This window comes from Aethalodelphis obliquidens, unplaced genomic scaffold (assembly GCF_003676395.1).
Source record: "Aethalodelphis obliquidens isolate GAN/ISIS:26980383/991018 unplaced genomic scaffold, ASM367639v1 scaffold90, whole genome shotgun sequence".
Taxonomy (NCBI): Eukaryota; Metazoa; Chordata; class Mammalia; order Artiodactyla; family Delphinidae; genus Aethalodelphis; species Aethalodelphis obliquidens.
Window position 1 is genome coordinate 778,449 of NW_020838034.1, and position 26,602 is coordinate 805,050.

Consider the following 26,602-nt stretch of genomic DNA (forward strand, 5'->3'; position numbering starts at 1 on the left):
GAGGGCTTTACATGTAGTAGCCACTCAATAAACACAGCCTAACAAATGAATAATATTTCCAAAGTTTTAGGTAAATAATAGGTAACCAATACATTTTAAAATTAATTTTGTGTTCTTGTGAGAAACGTTGTACTCTAGGCCCTAGCTTTGCAAACAAGGGAATCTACCTTTATGTTTTCTAAAAAATACGAAGATCAAAGGTGAAAGGTGAGACAGGATAAATAGACTGTCACCCACAAGGAAATATTTAGTGCAGAACCATTTAGTAGATATATGAAAGGATTCATAAATATTTACAATACCATGTAGCCGGGTCTGCCCACTGCCATCATCCTTTGCTACCATCTCCATTGAATTGTAATTTTCAAAATGAGCTAGTGTTTCATTTGAGGATTTCCATTCTAGCATCAGTGAACTGAAATTATCAAACTTTCTCCTGTGTTGATCAAACACTACCAGTTCCAGGACTGTGTCTCTCAGGCTTGATACAGGAATCTGTATTAAAATAAAAAGTAAAAAAAGAAAAGAAACAATAGTTTAAGAGGTGGTAAGATATTCCTGAAGCCAGGGATCATGTTTTCTCCCAATATTTTTTCTTTGACAGTTTTCAAAGGTACAGATATGGTATAGTGAATACCATAAAAGAATGGTAGAGTGAATACCTATATATACTTCATCTCAATCCACCATTTGCTTTCTCTATCTCTCCCTCTACTTTCATACTCTCTGTGTCCGTATTTGTATGTGTGTGTGTCTTTTTTTTTTTTTCCAAATGGTTTAGGTATCATGGCACTTTACCCCTAAATATTTCAGCATGCATTTCCTAAGAATGAGTAGAAAAAACTACATTATCACACATAAGAATATTAACATTAATTCAGTGTTACATACTGTATAGTCAATATTTCAATTTCCCCAAATGTCCCCCAGAACGTCTTTTATACCTGTTTTAAATTTTTGATCTAAATTTGATCTTGACAGACTTCCCTGGTGGCGCAGTGGTTAAGAATCCGCCTGCCAATGCAGGGGACATGGGTTCGTGCCCTGGTCTGGGAAGATCCCACATGCCGTGGAGCAAGTAGCCCATGAGCCACAACTACTGAAGCCTGCGCTCTAGAGCCTATGTCCACGACTACTGAGCCCGCATGCCACAACTACTGAAGTCTGCATGCCTAGAGCCCGTGCTCCGCAACAAGAGAAGCCACCACAATGAGAAGCCTATGCACCACAATGAAGAGTAGCCCCTACTCGCTGCAAGTAGAGAAAGCCCGCGTGCAGCAATGAAGACCCAATGCAGCCATAAATAAATAAATAAATAAATAAATAAATAAATAAATAAATAAATGAAAGAAATTGGCTGGTCTTTGTCCCCAGTTCTTGAGAAGCAACCCTAAACCCTTGGAATTTCCTGAGTGATAGGAGTGTATCTGTTATTCATGATGGACTCCTTGGATGACACTTGAGTTTATACTTATAAGGTGACTCAGGATGGGGGCTGGTCATGCTAGAAAAACCAGCCATGTGATTACAGTGATGGGACTTTGAGCCAGGTGATACCAACCTGACCTCCAGGGAGGGGAGGGGGGTTAGAAGTCAAGTTTAAACATGTGGTCAATGATTTAATAATCATGTTTATGTAATAAAACCCCTATAAAAGTTCTGGACACCAAAACTCTGAGGACCTAAATGAAGCCTAAATGAAATAGGAAAATTCAAAATATACAAGCAAGCAAAACTGACTCAATAAGAAATAAAAAATCTGACTAGATCTATAACAAGTAAAGAGATTGAATAAGTAATTTAAAAAAACAACACAACATCCCACAACAAAAATCCTAGGCCCAGATAGCTTCACTGGTGAATTGTACCAAATGTTTAAAGAGTAATGAATACCAATTCTTCACAAACTCTTCAAACAAGTAGAAGGGAAGTTAATACTCCCCAACTCATTCTGTGAGGCCAGTATTACTCTGATACCAAACCAAAGATACCACAAGAAAGTAAAACTACAGATTAAAATCTCTTCTGAATATAGATGCAAAAATCCTCTACCAAATACTAGCAAGCTGAAGGAGTATATAAAAAGGTTTATACAGGATAAACAAGTGGAATTTATCCCAGGAATGCAGGGTTGGTTCAACACATGAAAATCAATCAATGTAACACACCATATTAATAGAATAAAAGGGAGAAAAACACACAATCATCTCAACAGATACAGAAAGAACATTGAACAAAACGTGAAACTCTTTGGTGATAAAAACATTCCACAGACTAAACTTCCTCAACCTATATAGGGCATCTATGAAAAATCCACATCCAATATCATACTTAATAGTTATAGATTGGAAGCTTTGCCCCTAAGATCAGGTATAAGACAAGATGTCTGTCCTTGCCACTTCTACTGAACATTGTGCTGGGGGTTCTAGCTAGGGAAACTAGTCAAGAAGACAAAAAGGAGGCATCCAGATTGGAAAGGGAGAAGTCTGACTGTCTCTATTTTCAGATGATATTATCTTGTGTATAGAAAACCCTAAGGAACCCACCAAAAAAACTATTAGATCTAATAAATGAGGTCAGCAGTGTTGTAAGATACAAGATTAACATGCAAAAATCAGCTGTATTTCTATACAAGAGCAACAATCTGAAAATGAAATAAATAATTATCTTTATGATAGCATCAAAAAGAATAAAATATTTAGGAATAAATCTAACAAAAGGAGTGCAAGTGTCTACTCTAAACCAGGTGTTCCCAACCCCTGGGCCACGGACCAGTACCGGTCTGCGGCCTGTTTGGAACCGGGCCACACAGCAGGAGGTGAGAGGCGGGCAAGGGAGCAAAACTTCATCTGCCGCTCCCCATCGCTCACGTTACCGCCTGAACCATCGCTCGCATTACTGCCTGAAACATCCCCCCACACACCCTCTCAACCCCATCTGTGGAAAAATTGTCTTCCACAAAACCAGTCCCTGGTGCCAAAAATCTTGGGGACCACTGCTCTAAACTACAAAAATTGTTGAATGAAATTAAAGAAACCCTAAATAAATGAATCAGAAGACAATATTGTTAAGATGGTAATGCTCTCCAAATGAATCTACAGATTCAATGAAATTCCTGTCAAAACCCCTGCTAGGGGCTTCCCTGGTGGCACAGTGGTTGAGAGTCCGCCTGCCAATGCAGGGGATACGGGTTCGTGCCCCGGTCCAGGAAGATCCCACATGCCACGGAGCGGCTAGGCCCGTGAGCTATGGCCACTGAGCCTGCGCGTCCGGAGCCTGTGTTCCACAATGGGAGAGGCCACAGCATTGAGAGGCCTGCGTACTGCAATAAAACCGAAAAAACAAACAAAAAACCCTGCTAGTTTCTTTGCAGAAATTGACAAAGGAATCCTAAAATTCATATGCAAATGCAAGGGACTCAGAATAGCCAAAACAATATTGAAAAAGAAGAATAGAGTTGGAGGACACATACTTCCCAATTTCAAAACTTACCACAAAGCTACAGTAATCAAGATAGTATGGTACTGGCATAAGGACAGACGTATGGATTAATTGAAGAGATTTGTGAGCCCAGGAATAAATCCTCACATTTATGGTTAATAGATTTTCAACAAGAGTGCCAAGATGATTCAAAGGAGAAGGAATAATCTTTTTAATAGATGGTGCTGGATCAACTGGATATCCACATGCAAAAGAATGAAGATGGACTCCAACTTCACACGATATACAAAAATAAACTCAAAATGGATTAGAGGCCTAAATGTAAGGACTAAAACTACAAAACTCTTAGAAGAAGTCAAAAGCGTAAATACTCATGTCCTTGGATTAGACAATGGTTTCTTAGATATAACATCAAAAATACAAACAAAAACAACAACAGAAGTGATGAATTGGATATTGTTAAATAAAACCTTTTGTGCTTCAAAATACACCATCAAGAAAGTGAAAGTTTAAAAAAGAAAGTGAAAGTACTCGCTTCAGCGGCACATATACTAAAATTGGAATGATACAGAGAAGATTAGCATAGCCCTTGCACAAGGCTGACCCGCAAATTCGTGAAGCATTCCATATTTTTAATAGACTGGTGGTTGCCAAGGGGGAGGGGGGGGGAGACGGATGGATTGGCAGTTTGGGATTAGCAGATGCAAACTGGTATATATAGAATGGATAAACAAGAAAGCCCTACTGTATAGTACAGGGAACGATATTCAATATCCTGTGATAAACCTAAATGGAAAAGAATATGAAAAAGAATGCATATGTATGTCCAATAAAAAATTTTTAAAAAAGAATGTATATATATGTATAACTGAGTCACTTTGCTGTACAGCAATAATTAACACAGCATTGTAAATCAAATATACTTCAATTAAAAATTGCAAAACAATCAAAAAAGAAAGTGAAAGACAATCCATAAGATGGAAGAAAAGTTTTGAAAATCACGTATCTCAAAAAGACTTGTATTTAGGATACATGAAGAACTTGTATAACAATAATAAAAGATGAACAACCCATAAGATTGGAATAGACATTCTCCAAAGAAGATATACAACTGGCCAATAAGCACATGGAAAGGTGCACAATGTCATAAGTCACTGAGAAATGTAAATCAAAACCACTATAACATACCACTTCTCACACATTAGGAAGGACATAATCAAAATGACAAACATTAACAAGTATTGGCAAATGTGGAGAAATTGGAATTCTCATACGTTGGTAACAGAAATGTAAAATGAGGTAGCCATTTTGGAAAACAGCTGGAAGTTCTTCAAAAGGCTAACCATAGAGTTACCATATGACCCAGCACTTCCACTCCTAAATATATACTCAAGAGAGCTGAAAATATATTCACACAAAAATTTGTGCATGAATGTTCATTGTAGCATTATTCATAAGAGCCAAAAAATGGGAACCACCCATATATCTATCAACTGACAAATGGACAAACAAAATGTAGTATATCTATATAACAGAACTCAGCCTTAAAAAAATAATGCAGTAGTGATTCATTCTACAACCTGGATGAATCTTAAAAACATGCTAAATGCAAGAAGCTACATGTAAACACCATATATTGTATGATTCCATTTATATGAAGTGTCCAGAATAGGCAAATCTATAGAGAAAGAAAGTATATTAGTGGTTTTCAGGGACTTAGGGGAGGGGGAAGTGGGAAGTGACTGCTAATGGGTGTGGTGTTTCTTTTTGGGGAAATGAAGATGTTCTGAAGGTAGATGGTGGTGATGGTTGCACAACTCTGATTTGCACACTTTTTAAAATTGAAGTAGAGCTTAGTTAACAATATTACTTGTACACTTTTAAACAGGTGAATTTTATGGTATGTGAATTATACTCAAATACAAAAAAAGAAATAAATGCTAAAGTATGGAGGATCATGTTTGTAACTTACTCTTAAATGGTTCCAGGAAAAAAGTTGCACTTTTCCTGGAAATTTAAATTATTTCAAATGAAAAAAAAGATATTGAATGACAATGCCATTATAGAGATAACTTCTATTCTGCTCCATCTAAGTGCTTTTTAAAAAAGTGAGTAATTTATAAAGTTCAAATAATAGTATTTAATGTTGAATTTGGTTCTGAAAAAAAAATGAGTTCCTAAACTGCAACATCTCATAAGTTCTTTTATAATAAAAAGGCAGTATAGCAAGGAAGTTAATAACATGTGCTTTGGAGTCAGATGGAAAATGCTACTTTCTAGCTTTATGACCTTGGGAAAATTACTCAACTTCTAGGATCCTCAGTTTCTTCACCTGTAAAATGGGAATAATTAATGGATTGTTCTATTCTGCAAAGGCTAAGAAATGACTTCTATTTTCCCATGCTTGGAATCATAGTTAACCTCATTTAGTGTATAGTCTGATGTTCTAGTTTCTAGGTTAGATAACTCATTTATTCCTCTTTTCCTGTTGCCTACCTTCTAGCTATGCTATTGCTTATCATTATTCTTCATATGGGTTTGGAGTAGAGGTAAATCCTATAAGTTACTAATAATGCTAATAAAAGATTTAGTAGGGAAGGATACTAGCAAACCAATTTGGAAGTTATTTAGAGAGTTCTCAATTGCCTATTGTCATAGTTACAAGCTGACTATGTACCTAAGTACAACAAGCAAAGTCACTAAGTGTCACTAAGTATAGCCAACTCTAACCTAATTGAATCACCGCTTCTCAGACACTATCAGAGATTGGATAACAAATAAAAGAGTTTCCTTAACTTCAATAAGACAAAAGCTACATTTCAGACCATTTATCTTAAAGCAGGTTAGAGAAAATGTAAATTAGTTGGAGACACTGTACTCACCAGTTGTTTGTTATGCTGTGGCAGAGGACATGGCTGGGCACCAGCTGGCACCTTATATACTGGAGTTACTGATATGCTGGCAGGGTGGGCACATATGAAGCGTACCTGCACAACTTCTACAGCTGGACTAGGGTTCAGGACACCTGGATGATTTCCAATTTGGAATGTCAGAATCTTTAAGAAAACACAAGGGCAAGAGATAATTGTGGGTAGACACTTGATGTCAGTTGTGCCAATCTAAACGTGTTCGAATTATTCAAATTCCAGTATAGAGTCCCTTTGGACATTATAATCAGGCAAATCCCTTAAAGACACTATAGTTCTTAATTATCTGTGCTAAGAGAAACAAGGGTATCATAGAAACAAAGGGAACATTAAAAAAATCTAACTGACCAATTACTTCAGTCTTTTCCTCCACCAAATCTTTTGTTACCAGTTGGCAAAAAGTGGAAAAACTAATTTGTCTTTCAACTCATTTCTGGTGGAAATACTAATGAATAACAATGTGAAAACAAAAAGAAGCTAGAGAGCTTCAAAAGGGGGTAATTAGGATTGAAATCACTAATAGCTAGTCATATAAACAATACAGTACACTAGAGATATTAAAATGAAGCTCAATTGATTACAGCACAGTTCTTATTAAGTTAAAATCATACATGGATTCCCTGGGGGCTGGTTAGCTGGGCTATGCCTCATAGTCATACTTTAAATTCTCAATCCTGGTCAAACTGAAAACCTTTGCTACTGGTTTTGGTAGAAGCAGGGTGCAGCTATGGATAAAGCCATCACTACCTCTAAAAATAATCAAAACTAATTAAACTGATAAAGGGCAATATACTAATTACTCTTATCAACACAGATCTAACTCATTCTTCAAAATTGATAACCATAGATGACACTTTAAATTTCCCTTCCTCACATTCTTTGGAGGTGGAAAACTATATATCCTCTAGTCTAGGCAACAGGAAATGAATTATAGTGATAAAATGATTGAAATAAGCCCCCTACTACAAAATATCTTGAACCATTTGGTTGGTGAACTGTTAGAATTCTCAGATGAGTAAACCAAAACCTTTGGTGTACATTTAAAGAGTAGTAAACTTTAAAAAAAAAAAGATCTTTTAATCAATAATTAGAATTTTCCCATCTAGTACATAAACTAAATCCATTAGAATCTGAAAAGGAATGGCTAGAAGTACAAAAGATTTGGAGTATTATTGCTAAAAGAAATGTTAGAAAAAGATCATTTTCCTACTTGTTCCCCTAAATCCAGGCACAGGACCCGATAGATGTACTGATTCTGTTTTCTCTGAGCTGGTAGCCGGACTTGTGTTATTCTAACTTTCTCTGTCTTCTCCATGCTCAGCTCCAAAAAGAATCGTGAGGGCTCCAAGATCCATGGACGAGGGCCCCCTTCAAATATCATTTCCTTTACAGAGTGCCATGTCACCAGTGCCACTTCCACAGGGTTTAGAGCCTGATGATATTTAAAGAAATTAACCCCTGATTAGTTAGAGAATTCAACAGTTTTCTAAAGTGAAAAACTGGTTATATAACTATAATGTAAATGACATTAGACTTAATTCCCAAATTAGGAAACATATGTTATGCCTCTTACTTGGAATGCTTCTCAACCTCTGTACTAATTTAGATCCCACCTATCATTCAGCCTAACTCATGTATCAAGAGAATCCATTAATTTATGTCTAATCATTCCAGACCACAACCACTTCTGCATCCTCTAAGCTCTTATAGTAATTATCTCTACCATTAATTTGTATACTTGTTTATCCCCTAATGCTATTTAAATATGTCACATATTCATATATATACATCTAATAATTCTTGTTACACTGTCTAGTTATGTAAACTTCTTAAGACAAAAGAGTATCTTATACCCCCAATTTTTGAAAGAATCTCTCTTCCTCAGTGGGATCTAGTACAATGCTGTGCACATAAAAAGTATTGATAAATAAGTGCATAAACATTTTTCATTTTTCTCTTTTTTAAAAAATTGAAGTATAACTGGCATATAATATTACACTTGTCTCAGGTGTGTAACATAATGATTTGATATTTTTATACACTACAAAATGGTCACCACAATAAGTCTAGGTACCATCTGTCACCATATTACATAAGAAATTTAAATGGATATTTTACTAAAGTATCAAAGAACTCCTGCCCTAAAAATATGAAAATAATACATCTATACAGTTCATTTGTTTCTCAAAGAACTCTCACCTAAGAGGTAGTCAAGACAGGTATTATTCACTCCAGTAAACAGAGGAGTTGTATCCTACTTATAGATGAGGAAACTGGTTTTTGGGGAATGAAGTATTCTTAGAGTGTAGGGGTTTTTTTGTATGATACACAGTGTCTACAACAGTGACTAAGTGACAAAATGAAGTATAGAGTTGAAGCAATCGTTCTGAAAATGTAAGCAAACCGTGTTTTAATATTTCTTTCCTGAACTAGTCAATCACATTTATTATTGAATACTATTAACATTAAACATTCCTATGTCTAATGGCAGTATTCTCTTAAAAATGTATATATAATTCAATTTAACAAATATTCATTGATGGCCCACTGGTGATACAGTAATAGAAAGCCAAAATAAGGTCCTGCCTCACAGTGGAGCTAATAGTCTGGAAAAGACAGATTTGAAGTAGGTAAAGAGTATAATGAGTGTTACAAAAAAGCACAGTACAGAGTGCCAAACAAGCCTCAAATAGAAGAAATTAAACTAGTCAGAGGCTTCATGGAAGGCTTTCTGAGAAAGCAAAACTGGAGTTATTCCTTTTTCCTAGATGTATATAGTCCAAAATTAATCAGATCAACTGAATTGAAATGATGTATAAAAGGACAAATTGAGAACTATATGCCATGTACCAAAACATAAGATTGATAGCAAAAGTAAAACATACATATATTTTTCAGCAGCTAAAGAAAAAGATACATGACCAAAGTACTAGGTAGAAAAAGAAAATCATCATCTTACTTCCATTCCTTTAAGGATAGTTTTCATTCAGGGGAGATCTGATTTGTGGGACATTCAATAAATATAAAATTAGGGTAAGGATAATGATAAAACTAAGAAAAAACCTCATGAAATGACCAGGGGTTGCAGCCTAGCACTTTCACTTAATTAGGCAAGTAGGATGATTCATCCACTAAGAGAATGAGTGAAATATGCTCAAACCATATGTTTAATACTTAGGCTGCACAATGCAGAATGAGGCCAACTTAAAATGCAAATATATATATATATATATATATATATATATATATATATATATTTTTTTTTTTTTTTTCGGTATGCAGGCCTCTCACTGCTGTGGCCTCTGCCGTTGCAGAGCACAGGCTCCGGACGCGCAGGCCCAACGTTCACGGCTCACAGGCCCAGCCGCTCTGTGGCGCGTGGGATCTTCCCGGACCGGGGCACAAACCCATGTCCCCTGTATCGGCAGGTGGACTCTCAACCACTGCGCCACCAGGGAAGCCCAAAATGCAAATATTAATGAACAAGTTATCTTTTTAATATTAATAGCTTACCTTGCTTCTTTCATTGACAACTTTTTCCATGTGGATGCCTCCTCATCCTAAGAGGCACTGAGTCAGTATTTGTCAATATGTATCAGCAAGAACTTGTAGACATCAATTTTTTTTGTTGTTTATTTTTAAAATTTTATTTTACTTTCTATTATTTTTGGCTGGGTTGGGTCTTTGTTGCTGCGTGCGGGCTTTTCTCTGGTTGCGGCGAGTGGGGGCTACTCTTCGTTGTGGTGCGCGGGCTTCTCATTGCGGTGGCTTCTCTGGTTGCCGAGAACAGGCTCTAGGCGCGCGGGCTTCAGTAGTTGTGGCTCACAGGCTATAGAGCGCAGGCTCAACACTTGTGGCTCACAGGCTTAGTTGCTCTGCGGCATGTGGGATCTTCCCGGACCAGGGCTCAAACCCGTGTCCCCTGCATCAGCAGGTGGATTCTTAACCACTGTGCCACCAGGGAAGCCCCTAGACATCAATTTTAGCTCCTGAAGGACTCAAATATATAGAAAGTATGCCAGGCTCTATCTACTTTTTTTTTTTTTTTTTTTTTGCGGTACGCGGGCCTCTCACTGTTGTGGCCTCTCCTGTTGCGGAGCACAGGCTCCGGACGCACAGGCTCAGCGGCCATGGCTCACAGGCCTAGCCGCTCCCCGGCATGTGGGATCTTCCCGGACCAGGGCACGAACCCGTGTCCCCTGCATCAGCAGGCGGACTCTCAACCACTGCGCCACCAGGGAACCCCTCTATCTACTTTTATCTTTTTATTTTTAAAATTATTTATTTACTTATTTAGGCTGCTCTTCGTTGCAGCACGCAGGATCTTCGTTGCGGCGTGCGGGATCTTCAGTTGCAGCATGTGGACTTCTTAGTTATGGCATGCATGTGGGGATCTAGTTCCCGGACCAGGGATTGAATCTGGGCCCCCTGCATTGGGAGCATGGAGTCCTACCCACTGGACCACCAGGGAAGTCCCTATCTACTTTTATTTTGAACTGCCACCTGTCGTAATATCCCAATTATAATGGACCAATCCTTGGGGGCCAAAATGATGACTGTTGTGCTGAAAATTTGTAAGTATAAAGGGTAAAAAATGATTGACTTCCCTCCCTAGGGTGGAAGGTTTTCTTTCAGAGTTCTTCAAAAGAGAGTATACTAATATTCTATATCTTCTTCCAGGTGGTGTTACAAAGATACGTACATATGTGAAAATTCAAACAGTCCCTTAAGAGACTTCCCTGGTGGTCCAGTGGCTAAGACTCCGCCTTCCCAATGCACGGGGCCCGGGTTTGATCCCTGGTCAGGGAACTAGATTCCACATGCTGCAACTAAGAGTTCGCATGCCGCAACTAAATATCCTGCAACTAAGACCTGGTGCAGCCAAATAAAAAAAAAAAATAGTACCTTAAGATTAGTGTACTTTACTATATGTTTTTTATATCTCAGTAAAAAAGAGAAAAAAAAAAAGAGGAAAGAAAGCAAAATATCTAAAACTTGTTGGGACTTCCCTGGTGGTCCAGTGGTAAAGAATCTGCCTTCCAGGGGCTTCCCTGGTGGCACAGTGGCTAAGAATCCGCCTGCCAATGCAGGGGACACGAGTTCGAGCCCTGGTCCGGGAAGATCCCACATGCCACAACTACCGAGCCTGCGCTCTAGAGCCCAAGAGCCACAACTGCTGAGCCCGCGTGCCACAACTACTGAAGCCCGTGCGCCCCAGAGCCCGTGCTCTGCAACAACAGAAGCCACCACGATGAGAAGCCCGCGCACCACAATGAAGAGTAGCCCCCACTCACCACAACTAGAGAAAGCCCGCATGCAGCAACAAAGACCCAAGGCAGCCAAAAATAAATAAATAAATTTATTTAAAAAAAAAAAAAAAAGAATCCGCCTTCCAATGCAGGGGACACGGGTTTGATCCCTGTTTGGGGAACTAAGATCCCACATGCCGCGGGGCAACTGAACCCGCGTGTGCCACACGCCACAACCAGAGAGAAGCTGGCGCACCACAACTAGAGAGAAGCCTGTACACTGCAACAAAGAGCCCACGTACCACAACTAAGAGCCGACACAGCCCCACCCCCAAATAAATAAATAATAAAACTTGCTGATACAACTTATAAATATTCCTGTGGCTGAAACATGATAGCATAAACTCCCTGATACTCAGATTTGATGAGGGAGTTGTGGGTCTAAAAACAAGAGAGTGGTAAGTAAAGAGAACATAAATATCACTGATCTTTAATAGAGATCACAGATAGGTAGGAAGCCCCCAAGTGGACATGGTGGGGTCCATGAAAAGATATGGCAGTTCTTTAGCATGAAATATCTCACCTTTAGGGGTTCATAAGCAGCAAATGTGGCACTGCTCTCCAAATACTCTTCATATTCAGTCACACTAACTGTTACCAAAGTATGGCCCAGAGATTTGGCTGCTATATGTACACTGGAACAGTGTGTTGGTCCTGGTCTTTGAATACCTGCAAATCAAAAACCTTGACTTCAGTAGGGTAATAAGCCATCGGTCCTCAAGGAAATCAGTTTATAGAAATACAAGAATTTTAATATTTTAAAAAATTCTTAATCTCACACACTACTAGACACCAATTATTTATATTAAGTTGATATAAAATAATGTTCCTTCTATTAACAGATATATATCATGTAAGACACAGTTCTATGTATGGTGAGGATACAAATATGAGCAAAGATCCTGACCTCAAGGCATATATAGTTTAGAAGGGGAGGGTGAACATTTACATAAATTAAACTATTAGTAGAAAATGATAAGCATTATAGAAGTCTAGAAAACAGAATGATTACTTTTAGCTGGAGAGATCAAGAAAGGTTTAGATATGCAGAAGAGAGTATCTTAAGCTGACAAATAAATGAACAAAGATAGAAATATAAATGAGATACAAATGAGTATATGAAAGAGACTTATGGGAAATTTTAACTAAAGTAGTTAGTTTAGCTAGAGCCATACATGAAGCCAAAGCATGAAGCTCCAAAAAGTAGGTTGGGTTACACTGTAGAGGGCCTTTAATACTAAACTAAAAGGATTTTGGCTGTTGTCCACGGGCAGGGAGAAGCCTCTCAATTTTTTTTTTTAATTGAATTGTATACTTTTTAAAATAATTAATTAATTAATTAATTTTTATTTTTGGCTGTTTTGGGTCTTTGTTGCTGTGCACGGGCTTTCTCTAGTTGTGGCGAGCAGGGGCTACTCTTCGTTGCGGTGCGGGGGCTTCTCATTGTGGTTGCTTCTCTTGTTGCGGAGCACAGGCTCTAGGTGCGCAGGCTTCAGTAGTCGTGGCATGTGGGCTCAGTAGTTGTGGCTTGCGGGCTCTAGAGCGCAGGCTCAGTAGTTGTGGCACACAGGCTTACTTGCTCCACGGCATGTGGGATCTTCCCGGACCAGGGCTCAAACCCGTGTCCCCTGCATTGGCAGGCAGATTCTTAACAAGCGCGCCACCAGGGAAGTCCACCTCTCAAAATTTTTGAGCAGGAAAATTAATTTTGAAATTGAGCTTCATGAAGATCTATCTGGTAGCCATGATTATCAAAGGCAAGAACAGTTAGGAGGATATCGTTAAATTCTCAGTGAGAGATAATGAGGGCCTAAAAATGGGGAGAGACAGCCTAAGAACAGAGGAGAGGTGAGAGATATTGTATAGTATAATTAACAAGGGCAAAAGAGAAGTCCAAGTTGATATCAACCTTATAGATGCATAGTGAGAATTAAATGAGTTAGTATATGAAAAGTATTCAGAACAGAGCCTAGGAAATAGAAATGCTAAACAAATGTTAGATGGTACTACTGTCATTATTATTGATGAAAAAACAATGGTGATCAGGATAAAATATGGAGTTCCATAACGGTAAATGATATTGATCCATATGGATAGTTTATTCATATTCTTTTCTTATTAAAAAGGTATTTTCTTTTTCAGAATAAATTTAATATATACAGACATTAAATGGCAATACAGTCCTCTTAGAAAGAGGTGTAGTACATATATTAAAGAAAGAAAGAACAAAAGAAAGAAAGAAGAGCTTGAGGCTGGAAAGAGAAGCCTTTAATATGACTAAAAACTGATATTGTCTGGCCACAATGAACCCTGGACATGTTATTCAATTTTTGTGCCTTTGTTTCTACATCATATTGTAACACCTAATACAGGCAGTTGACAGAATAAATAAAAGTATTATAAAGAAAGGTAATATCTAAATTTAATTTTTAATTTTTTTGGCCACACCGCGCGGTTCGTGGGATCTTAGTTCCCCGACCAGGGACTGAAACCGGGCCCTTGGCAGTGAAAGCCCAGTGTCCCTACCACTGGACCACTAGGGAATCCCCAATGTGTGAATTTAGACTGTAATTCATAGTTTCTGAATTGTTGATTGGTCCTTTAATTCAAAGACAAAGAAAAGAAAAAATAAAAAGCCTACTCTTACCTTCTTTGAGAAGAGTGAAGACTCCTTGCTTATCCATGTTCAAATCCAAGGATAAATGAGAGCAGTCTGTGAACGCGATGGCCTCTTTGGTTTCCTTATTTACATGATACATGGCAATGGGGATTTCTATAATCTGGCCAATCTCTACATCAGCATGAAATGGTAACATTTTCATTTTGTTCAGTTTCAGAACACATATCTGGAGGGGAATAAAATTAATCTTTCAAGAAAGTTATGTTAGGAAAGTCTTAGAATAAAAGAAAGCATTTCTTTTTTTTGTGGTACGCGGGCCTCTCACTGTTGTGGCCTCTCCCGTTGCGGAGCATAGGCTCCGGACGCACAGGCTCAGTGGCCATGGCTCACGGGCCCAGCCGCTCCACAACATGTGGGATCTTCCTGGACCGGGGCACGAACCCGTGTCCTCTGCATCAGCAGGTGGACTCTCAACCACTGCGCCACCAGGGAAGCCCAGAAAGCATTTCTTAAATATTGAAATATACATATACATAACATATATGTATGTTTTGTGTTCGTGTGTTAGGTGCTGAACCTGTCACTCATTTCATTCTTTAACCAATCGACCTCTCTAAAGCATCTAACACCATTCAACACGAGTCTGGCAAAATATGACCAATGCACAATTTTCTTGACTTTTGTAAGCTAAGAATGGCTTTTACATTTTTAAAGGGCTGTAAAATAAAAAGCAACAATGACAAAAAAGAAGACTATGAGATAGAGACTGTATATGGCCTACAAATACTAACATATTTATAACTTAAAAAATTTTTTTAAATTTATTTGTTTTATTTATTTATTTTTGGCTGCATTGGTATGCTTCTTTGCTGTGTGTGGGCTTTCTCTAGGTGTGGCGAGCGGGGGCTACTCCTCGTTGCACGGTGTGGGCTTCTCATTGCGGTGGCTTGTCTTGTTGCAGAGCACGGACTCCAGTAGTTGTGGCACGTGGGCTCAGTAGTTGTGGCTCGAGGGCTCTAGAGCGCAGGCTCGGTAGTTGTGGTGCACGGGCTTAGTTGCTCCACGACATGTGGGATCTTCCCGGACCAGGGCTCAAACCCATGTCGCCTGCATTGGCAGGTGGATTCCTAACCACTGTGCCACCAGGGAAGCCCTAACATATTTACTACCTGGCCCTTTTTAACTAAAAATTTGCTGACCTCTGACATAGAGCACTTCCTCTTACTTGATATCTTTAAAAAAAAAACATTTTATTTTGTTTTTGCTATAGACTGAAGGTTTGTGTCCCCCCAAATTCATATGTAGAAATCGAACACGCAAAATGATGGTATTAGGAGGTGGGGCCTTTGGGAGGTGGTTAGGTCATGAGAGTGGAGCCCTCATGAATGGGATTAATGCCCTTAAAAAAGGGACCCCCTAGAGCTCCCTAGTCCCTACTGCCATATGAGGTTAAGGCAAAAAACAGTCTTCTATGAACCAGGATGCTTTCCCTCACTATACACTGAATCTGCTGGTGCCTCGATTCTGGACTTTCCAGCCTCCAAAACTGTGAGAAATAAATTTCTGTTGTGTATAAGCCACCCAGTTTATGGTATTCTGTTATAGCAGCCTGAATGGACTAATAGAGTCTTTTTTTGGTCACTTTCTATGTGTCGTTTGCTAGTTACTCTTACTCTGCCAATGTCTCTTAAAATGACACATAAATCTTACCCAGTTCCAAAACTTCAATGACCAACCATATGCTGATCACTCCAAATTTTTATCTCTAGCCCTAATCTTTCTGTTGTACTTCAGATGCCTATTTCCACTTTTAAACATTCATCTGGATGCTCCATAGGTGAACCACACTAAATGTTTGGGTTTTTTGTTTTTGTTTTTTGCGGTACGTGGGCCTCTCAGTGTTGTGGCCTCTCCCGTTGCGGAGCACAGGCTCCGGACACGCAGGCTCAGCGGCCATGGCTCACGGGCCCAGCAGCTCCGCCGCATGTGGGATCTTCCCGGATCGGGGCACGAACCCGTGTCCCCTGCATTGGCAGGCGGACTCTCAACCACTGTGCCACCAGGGAAGCCCGTTTGGGTTTTTTTTTTTTTTTTTTGGCAGTGCACGAGGCATGCAGGATCTTAGCTCCCCAACCAAGGATCGAACCTGTGCCCCAGTGGAAGAGCAGAGTCTTAACCATTGGACCACCAGGGTACTCCCACACTAAATGTATCCAAAACTGAATTCATTATCTTCCTCTTATTCTTTTTCCTTTTCTTTTTTTGGCGAGGGTAGGGGGGCACTGTGCCACATGGCTTGTGGGATCTCAGTTCCCCGAAAAGGGATTGAACCCAGGCCACGGAAGTGAAAGCGCCAAATCCTAACTACTAGACCACCAAGGAACTCCCCTTTTCTTGTGTTTTCTATCCACCAAGCTGCCAAAGCTTAATCTTTCACTTTTTCCCACCCCACTACGCATCAAATCTGATTAATCTACCTCTAAAATAACCCTGAATTTGTCCTCTTTTCTTTATTCTCAATACCATTTTGTTAGCTTAGGCTTAACTGGATACTTTGCCTTCACTTTCTTCTTTCATTCTATTCTAGTCTACTAGTATAAAGCTCCAGAAACTATCTTTCATTCCTTTTAAAAAAATATAGTTGTTGTTGTCTGGCTATAAAAATAATTAGATATCTTTCTAAACACAGGCTTTACCATATTATTATTATTTTTTAACATCTTTATTGGAGTATAATTGCTTTACAATGGTGTGTTAGTTTCTGCTTTACAACAAAGTGAATCAGTTATACATATACATATGTTCCCATATCTCTTCCCTCTTGCGTCTCCCTCCCTCCTACCCTCCCTATTCCACCCCTCTAGGTGGTCACAAACCACCTAGCTGATCTCCCTGTGCCATGCGGCTGCTTCCCACTAGCTATCCACCCTACGTTTGGCAGTGTATATATGTCCATGCCACTCTCTCACTTTGTCACAGCTTACCCTTCCCCCTCCCCATATCCTCAAGTCCATGCTTTAGTAGGTCTGTCTTTATTCCCGTCCTACCCCTAGGCTCTTCATGACATTTTTTTTCTTAGATTCCATATATATGTGTTAGCATACGGTATTTGTTTTTCTCCTTCTGATTTACTTCACTCTGTATGACAGACTCCAGGTCTATCCACCTCACTACAAATAACTCAATTTCGTTTCTTTTGGTGGCTAATATTCCATTGTATATATGTGCCACATCTTCTTTATCCATTCATCTGTCGATGGACACTTAGGTTGCTTCCATATCCTGGCTATTGTAAACAGAGCTGCAGTGAACATTTTGGTACATGACTCTTTGTTTTGTTTTGTTTTGTTTTGTTTTGTTTTGCGGTACGCGGGCCTCTCACTGTTGTGGCCTCTCCCGTTGCGGAGCACAGGCTCCAGACGCTCAGGCTCAGCGGCCATGGCTCACGGGCCCAGCCGCTCCGTGGCATGTGGGATCCTCCCAGACCGGGGCACAAACCCATGTCCCCTGCATCGGCAGGCGGACTCCCAACCACTGCACCACCAGGGAAGCCCCCTATTTTTAGTTTTTTAAGGAACCTCCATACTGTTCTCCATAGTGGCTGTATCAATTTACATTCCCACCAACAGTGCAAGAGTGTTACCTTTTCTCCACACCCTCTCCAGCATTTACTGTTTCTAGATTTTTTGATGATGGCCATTCTGACCGGTGTGAGATATCTCATTGTAGTTTTGATTTGCATTTCTCTAATGATTAATGATGTTGAGCATTCTTTCATGTGTTTGTTGACAATCTGTATATCTTCTTTGGAGAAATGTCTATTTAGGTCTTCTGCCCATTTTTGGATTGGGTTGTTTGTTTATTTGTTATTGAGCTGCATGAGCTGCTTGTAAATTTTGGTAATTAATCCTTTGTCAGTTGCTTCATTTGCAAATATTTTCTCCCATTCTGAGGGTTGTCTTTTGGTCTTGTTTATGGTTTCCTTTGCTGTGCAAAAGCTTTTAAGTTTCATTAGGTCCCATTTGTTTATTTTTGTTTTTATTTCCATTCCTCTAGGAGGTGGGTCAAAAAGGATCTTGCTGTGATTTATGTTATAGAGTGTTCTGCCTATGTTTTCCTCTAAGAGTTTGATAGTGTCTGGCCTTACATTTAGGTCTTTAATCCATTTTGAGTTTATTTTTGTGTATGGTGTTAGGGAGTGTTCTAATTTCATATTTTACATGTACCTGTCCAGTTTTCCCAGCACCACTTATTGAAGAAGATGTCTTTTCTCCACTGTATATTCTTTTTTGGTTCTTTTTTTTTGGGAGGGGGGGTTGCGCTACATGGGCCTCTCACTGCTGTGGCCTCTCCTGCTGCGGAGCACAGGCTCCGGATGCGCAGGCCCAGCGGCCATGGCTCATGGGCCCAGCTGCTCCACAGCATGTGGGATCTTCCCGGACCGGGGCAGGAACCCGCATCCCCTGCATCGGCAGGCAGACTCTCAACCACTGCGCCACCAGGGAAGCCCTCCACTGTATATTCTTGCCTCCTTTATCAAAAATAAGGTGACCATATGTTCATGGGTTTATCTCTGGGCTTTCTATCCTGTTCTATTGATCTATCTTTCTGTTTTTGTGCCAGTACCATACTGTCTTGATTACTGTAGCTTTGTAGTATAGTCTGAAGTCAGGGAGCCTGATTCCACTAGCTCCATTTTTCGTTCTCAAGATTGCTTTGGCTATTCGGGGTCTTTTGTGTTTCCATACAAATTGTGAAATTTTTTGTTCTAGTTCTGTAAAAAATGCCAGTGGTAGTGTGATAGGGATTGCATTGAATCTATAGATTACTTTGGGTAGTAGAGTCATTTTCACAATGTTGATTCTTCCAATCCAAGAACATGGTATATCTCTTCATCTATTTGTAACATCTTTAATTTCTTTCATCAGTGTCTTATAATTTTCTGCATACAGGTCTTTTGTCTCCTTAGGTAGGTTTATTCCTAGATATTTTATTTTTTGTTGCAGTGGTAAATGGGAGTGTTTTCTTAATTTCACTTTCAGATTTTTCATCCTTAGTGGAGAGGAATGCCAGAGATTTCTGTGCATTAATTTTGTATCCTGCTACTTTACCAAATTCATTGATTAGCTCTAGTAGTTTTCTGGTAGCATCTTTAGGATTCTCTATGTATAATATCATGTCATCTGCAAACAGCGACAGTTTTACTTCTTCTTTTCTGATTTGGATTCCTTTTATTTCTTTTTCTTCTCTGATTGCTGTGGCTAGAACTTCCAAAACTTTTGAATAAGAGTGGTGAGAGTGGGCAACCTTGTCTTGTTCCTGATCTTAGTGGAAATGGTTTCAGTTTTTCACCATTGAGGATGATGTTGGCTGTGGGTTTGTCATATATGGCCTTTTATTATGTTGAGGAAAGTTCCCTCTATGCCTACTTTCTGCAGGGTTTTTATCATAAATGGGTGTTGAATTTTGTCGAAAGATTTCTCTGCATCTATTGAGATGATCATATGCTTTTTCTCCTTCAATTTGTTAATATGGTGTATCACATTCATTCATTTGCGTGTATTGAAGAATCCTTGCATTCCTGGAATAAACCCCACTTGATCATGGTGTATGATCCTTTTAATGTGCTGTTGGATTCTGTTTGCTAGTATTTTGTTGAGGATTTTTGCATCTATGTTCATCAGTGATATTGGCCTGTAGTTTTCTTTCTTTGTGTTTACCATATTATTGACCTTAGGAAAAATCTGTGTTGGCTTCCCATTGTTGACAGCAGGGGATCTTGGTTCCCTGACTAGGGATCAAACCCATGCCCCCTGCCTTGGAAGCACAGAGTCTTAACCACTGGACCACTAGGGAAGTCCTGAGGATCATTTTAAAACAACCAACTTGAAAAAGAAAAAAAAAATCTTAACGTGTTACTGTACTTAAATTTAGACAGTAATGTCTCAGAGGAGATATGAACGTTTTTTGGAGAGTTGCTTACCTTAATTTCCCCATATCGAAAAGGATTTTGTACATCTCGGGCCAAAACAGTGCTATTCCCCCTGACCTGACCAGCTGTCGTCACCACTCCTTTAGTGGTTACCATGGCCACTGTTTCATTAGAAGAGGTCCAGGTGAAATTGCCACTACCACCCTCTACCTATGAAAAAAATACACCCTTATATTTAATTAATATAGGAAGAAAATTGGAATTTAACTGAAGATGTAAAATCTGGTGAAATAAAGTTTAGGAAATAATAAAACTATACAATAAATTATTTCTGGAACATTAAGAAACTGTGATGCTATATTAAAGTAACTAAATGGGGAAGGGTAATACTAAAGGGGGATTATGTAATGGCAGTATCACAAAATGTCAAAAAAGAGCACAAGGGAGCTTGACTAAACTTTATAAAACTCACAAGGAAAGGATATATGGAAGAGAAGGAAAGTACACCAAGTATTCTTAGGATGACAGTATTCAAGAGCATGATTTGGTTGTCACCCAAAACTGAGTTATACTACTAGGATTAGGGGGAAATAAGATTTAACATTAACCTTCAATAAATTAAGCTATCAGAGAAACTGACATTTCTTTGTGAATTCTCATTATAAGACATCATACCTGTACTTTATAACGATATAACATTCCCATGGGATGATGAGGAAATGCCAGAAAGTTGGGTGTAAGCTTGATGGGAAAATAAATCTTCACTTCTTGCTGATGTATAATTGGAAATTTTATAGGCTGAATATCTTTATTCTATAAGAGCAGGAAAAAAGGAGCAAAACAGATTTTATAAGGACTGTTCTTATGGTCCACATTCACATATAAAGCATCAGCAAAATGGTGTGTTAATAAATTACTCAACCAGTTTCTATCAATAAAAGAAAGAAAGAAACGTTCCTGTTCATTAGTGAAGCACAGCTACTACAGTTCAATAATAATGAAAGGGATTTTGATAGACCTATAAGAAGTATCACAGTCATGGAAAGCAGTTTAAATTTCCTGAAATAAGAGTTTTATCAACATAGAAAGGGCAATCATAGTTTCAGAAAGAAAGATCCTTGGACATCTATCAGTTAAGTATATAAATTGTAAAGGCAAAGGAATATTACAAGCTATTCAGAAGAAAATAAAGAGAACATTTAAAGATGCTGGGGTAAGATATTCCCATCCTGCTTAAAAACAAGAGCAGGGTTTAGGGGGGTACCCATACAGGTAAAATAGGGTCCTCACACTCAACTATGTTGGCCTTTTTTCTTTGAAGGAAAACTCTACCTACCTACCTATCTATCTATCTATCTATTTTTTAAAGAAGCCCTGAAATATTTAGCAACTGTGTCACATCTGCAGTAATGGCTCTGATTTTCTCTTCACTCTCTTAAGATGGCTAGCTGGATGTTCTTTCAGTTTAAAAGAACATCATTGGGGCTTCCCTGGTGGCGCAGTGGTTGAGAGTCCGCCTGCCGATGCAGGGGACAAGGGTTCGTGCCCCGGTCCAGGAAGATCCCACATGCCGCGGAGAGGCTGGGCCCATGAGCCATGGCTGCTGAGCCTGCGCGTCTGGAGCCTGTACTCCTCAGCGGGAGAGGCCACAACAGTGAGAGGCCCGCGTACGGCAAAAAAAACAAAAGAGGTAATAAAAATTTTAAACGTCTGACTTCCCTGGTGGCACAGTGCTTAGGAATCCACTTGCCAATGCAGGAGACACGGGTTCAAGCCCTGATCCAGGAAGATCCCACATGCCATGGAGCAACTAAGCCCATGCGCCACAACTACTGAGCCTGAGCTCTAGAGCCCATGAGCCACAACTACTGAGCCCACATGCCACAACTACTGAAGCTCGTGCGCCTAGAGCCCGTGCTCTGCAACAAGAGAAGCCACGATGATGAGAAGCCCAAGCACTGCAAGGAAGAATAGCCCCTGCTCACCTCAACTAGAGAAAGCCCGTGCACAGCAACGAAGACCCAACACAGCCAAAAATAAAACAAACAAATTAATTAATTAATAAAATAAAAAATAAATTGCATTATGATTGCAGAACAAGGAAATATTGTAATAAGGGCTTCTTTAGGGTAGTCATAAAATCTTTTAGATTTCTTAGGTGGATCTTAAGTTGGGAATTCAAAGCCCTGAACTAACCATTTTCTTTCCCAAAGTTACCCAGCACACTTAGAAACAACAATCAATAAACCCTATTATATCCCAGACTTTCACTAACATGTTTTATGGCAGCAACTACCTGGTTACCAAAAGCTTTGCCTTCTACACGCACTTAACTATAGTGTCTACAGGTGATAATTTAAGTAGCTGTTTTGCTATTGCATACCATGAACTATCAATGCTCACTTCTTAATCACAAGAAACAGGATCAGTAATGCCTTTAAATCTAATAATAGAGAACCCAGAATCAACTTGGAGATGCGAGTCTCCAAGATGGCCTCCACTGATCCCCACCCCCTGGTATTCACATCCTTGTGTAGTTCCCTCTACATTGTGTCAGGAATGGTTTGAATGACCAATAGAATGTGGTAGAAGTGCTTATATTAAAAATAAGAAAGATATAAAACCGGTGATCCACTGTAAGATTCTTCCACAATAAGAAACTTAAAAAAGAAACGCATTTTAAATCCAAAGTAAGGAAAAGAAATAGAATAACAAAGGTAAAGGCATAAATCAATGAAAGAGAAAGTAGATAAAGAACTGGAAAAAAGTCAATGAAACCAAAAGCTTGTTCTTTGTAAAAAGCAATAAAATTGATAAATGTCTAGCTGGATTCATGAAGAAAACAAGAGAAACACGAATAACCAATATCTGGAATGAAAGAGACAACATTGCTACAGATCCTATAGACATAAAAATTAATAAGGCAATATTTTGAACAACTTTATGTGATTAATTCAACAATTAGATTAAACAGAAATTCCTTCAGAGACACAACCTACCAAATTTCACTCAAGAAGAAATAACCTGTATAGTTGTATATAAATTTTAAAAATTGAATTCATAGTTTTAAACCTTCCCATACACCAATCATTAGAGGAATGTAAATTAAAATCACAGTGATAGGGCTTTCCTGGTGGCGCAGTGGTTGAGAGTCCACCTGCCGATGCAGGGGACACGGGTTCGTGCCCCGGTCTGGGAAGATCCCACATGCCGCGGAGCAGCTAGGCCCGTGAGCCATGGCTGCTGAGCCTGCGCGTCCGGAGCCTGTGCCCCGCAAAAGGAGAGGCCACAACAGTGAGAGACCCACGTACCGCAAAAAAAAAAAAAAAAAAAAAAAGAAAAAAAAATCACAGTGATATACCACTTCATACCCATTAGAATGGCTATTATCAAAAATAGAAAATAGCAAGTGTTGGTAAGAATGTGGAGAAATCACAACCTTTGTGCATTGTTGCTGGAATGTAAAATGACAGCCACTGTGGGAAACAGTATGACAATTCCTCAAAAAGTCAAATATAGAATTGCCATATGATCCAGCAATTCCAATTCTGGGTATACACCCAAAAGAATTGAAAGCAAGGATTTGACAAAATATTTGTATACCCATGTTCACAGCAGCATTATTCACAATAGACAAAAGGTGGAAACAACCCAAGTGTCTATCAATGGATAAATAATAAACAAAATGCAGTATATGCATTTAATAGAATATTATTTAGCCTTAAAAAGGAATGAAATTCTGACATGCTACATCACGGATGAACCCTAATGACATGCTAAGTGAAACAAGCCAAACACAAAAAAGACAAATATTGTATGAGTCCACCTTTTTTTTTTTTTTTTTGGCAGTGCTGTGTGGCTTGTGGGATCTTAGTTCCCTGACCAGGGATTGAGTCCACACCCTCAGCAGTGAAGGCGCAGAGTCCTAACCACTGGACTGCCAGGGAATTCCCTGTACGATTCCACTTATATGAGGTAACTAGATTAGTCAAATTCATAGAGAAAGAAAATAGAATGGTGGTTACCAGGGAATGGGGATGGGGTGTTCGGGGGGTGTTATTGTTTAAGGGGTAGAGAGAATCAGTCTGGAAAGATTATAAAGGTCTGGAGAGAGATGGTGGTAATGGTTGCACAACATGAATATACTTAATGCCACTGAACTGTACACCTAAAAATGGTTAAAATGGTAAATTTTATGTTATGTATATTTTATCACTATAATAATAAAAGACTTTCCATAAAAAATTCCAAGCTCAAATAGTTTCATTGTGAATTCTACCAAATATTTATGGAAGAAATAACACTAATTCTACAAAACTCTTCCAGAAAATAGAAAAGAATACTTCCCAACCCATTTTATAAAGCCAATATTATCCTAACACCCAAACCTGACAAATACATTACAATAAAAAACAGAAGGAAAAAAAAAGCTATAGGCCCTGAAAAACATATATGCAAAAGTCATTAACAGAATTTTAGCAAATTAAATCCTGTAATGTATAAGAGGATAACAAATCATAAGCAAGTGAGGTTTATCCTGAGAATGCAAGATTGGTTTAATATTAGAGAATCAATCAATGTAATTAATTCACCATATTTAAAAGACTAGAAAAGAAAAACTATATTGATCACCTCAATAGAGGCAGAAGAGCACTGACAAAATTCAGCACCAATTCGTGATGAAAATTCTCAATAAACTAGGAATAGAAAGGGACTTCTTCAACCTAAGGATGAGCATCTACACAAAATCTATAGTCAACATCATACTCAGTGGTGAAAGGGTGAATGCTTTCCACTTAAGGTCAGGAATAAGGCAAACATGTCTACTCTTAACAGTTCTATCCAGTATTGTAGTAGAGGTCCTAGCCAGTGCAGTGAGGCAAGAAAAAGAACTAAAAGGCATATTTATTGGAATGAAAAGGGTTAACTGTCTTTATTCACATATAACATAACTGTATATATAGGAATTCCTAAGGAATCTACAAAAAATTACTAGAATAAGTGAATTCAGCAAGCTTTCAAGATTCAAGGTAACATACAAAAAACCACTGTATTTCTATATACTAGCATGATCAAGTAAAAGGAGAAAATTTAAAAATACATATATAGCTTAAAAACATAAAACAGGGACAAATTTAATAAAATATCTTCAAGACCTGTAAGATGAAAACTATAAGACATTGCTGAAAGAAAATTTTAAAGTCCTAAATAAGTTGAAAAAATACTACGTTCATAAATCCTAATAAAAAATACCAGCAGGTGGGAGATGTCTGCAAAAGTGTCAAAGTAGGGAACTCCAAGAACCTGTCCCCCCATAGAAATGCAAAAAAAAAAAAAAAAAGTCAGAATTAACTTTGGAAAATACTCAAAAATACTCAAAGGTTTACAGCAACCAAATGTATGCCGAATCAAGAAAAAGGTGACTTTTTATTCATATATATAATTTTTAATTTTTATTTATTTATTTATTTTTGGCTGAGTTGGGTCTCTGTTGCTGCACGTGGGCTTTCTCTAGTTGCAGGGAGCAGGGGCTACTCTTCACTGCAGTGCACGGGCTTCTCATTGCGGTGGCTTCTCTTGTTGTAGAGCACGGGCTCTAGGTGTGTGGGCTTCAGTAGTTGTGGCACATGGGCTCAGTAGTTGTGGCTCACGGGCTCCAGAGCTCAGGCTCGGTAGCTGTGGCACATGGGCTTAGTTGCTCTGCGGCATGTGGGATCTTCCCGGACCAGGGCTCAAACCCATGTCCCTTGCATTAGCAGGCAGATTCTTAACCACTGCACCACCAGGGAAGCCCCAAGAAGAAGGTGACTTAAGGCATTAAAGAAATTATTTGTCAAACCACTAACTGCCTACAAGCTAAAGGAATTGAGATTTTATACTACAGATGACAACACAATCTTCAACAAATAGTTTAGAAAACTCACTAAACATACAAGCAACTACAACCCACATCAAGCAATAACAACACACCCAGAGGAAAGGGAAGAATGTGATTTCCAAAGTTACCACATTATACAGTTGACCTTTAAACAATGTGGGGTTTAGGAGTGCCAACCCTCTGTGCAGTCAAAATCCATGTATAACTTTACAGTCAGCCCTCCATATCCATGGTACCATATTTGCAGACCACCACGGATTATGTTGTATTGTAGTATGTATTAAAAGTGAAAAAATGGGGCTTCCCTGGTGGCGCAATGGTTGAGAGTCCGCCTGCCGATGCAGGGGACACGGGTTCGTGCCCCGGTCCGGGAGGATCCCACATGCCGCGGAGCGGCTGGGCCCGTGAGCCGTGGCTGCTGAGCCTGCGCGTCCGGAGCCTGTGCTGTGCAACGGGAGAGGCCACAACAGTGAGAGGCCCGCGTACCGCAAAAAA

At 39.1% G+C, this 26,602-nt stretch overlaps 1 protein-coding gene and 1 non-coding gene across 2 annotated transcripts in view; one reads left to right on the forward strand and one right to left on the reverse strand.

Moving 5' to 3' along the window:
• NUP210L (nucleoporin 210 like) overlaps positions 1-26,602 on the reverse strand; it is an 86,951-nt gene that overhangs the window by 33,757 nt on the left and 26,592 nt on the right. The window contains exons 11-17 of the mRNA XM_027095042.1: positions 20,905-21,042; positions 20,281-20,439; positions 14,325-14,523; positions 12,201-12,346; positions 7,579-7,800; positions 6,324-6,497; positions 303-495 (exon numbers count right to left, since the gene is read on the reverse strand). Of these exons, the coding sequence (XP_026950843.1) occupies positions 303-495; positions 6,324-6,497; positions 7,579-7,800; positions 12,201-12,346; positions 14,325-14,523; positions 20,281-20,439; positions 20,905-21,042 (1,231 nt within the window). The remainder of the gene's footprint in view (positions 1-302; positions 496-6,323; positions 6,498-7,578; positions 7,801-12,200; positions 12,347-14,324; positions 14,524-20,280; positions 20,440-20,904; positions 21,043-26,602) is intronic.
• LOC113614132 (U6 spliceosomal RNA) lies at positions 3,969-4,075 on the forward strand. The gene has a single exon (XR_003430462.1). It is a non-coding gene; the product is annotated as a U6 spliceosomal RNA (small nuclear RNA).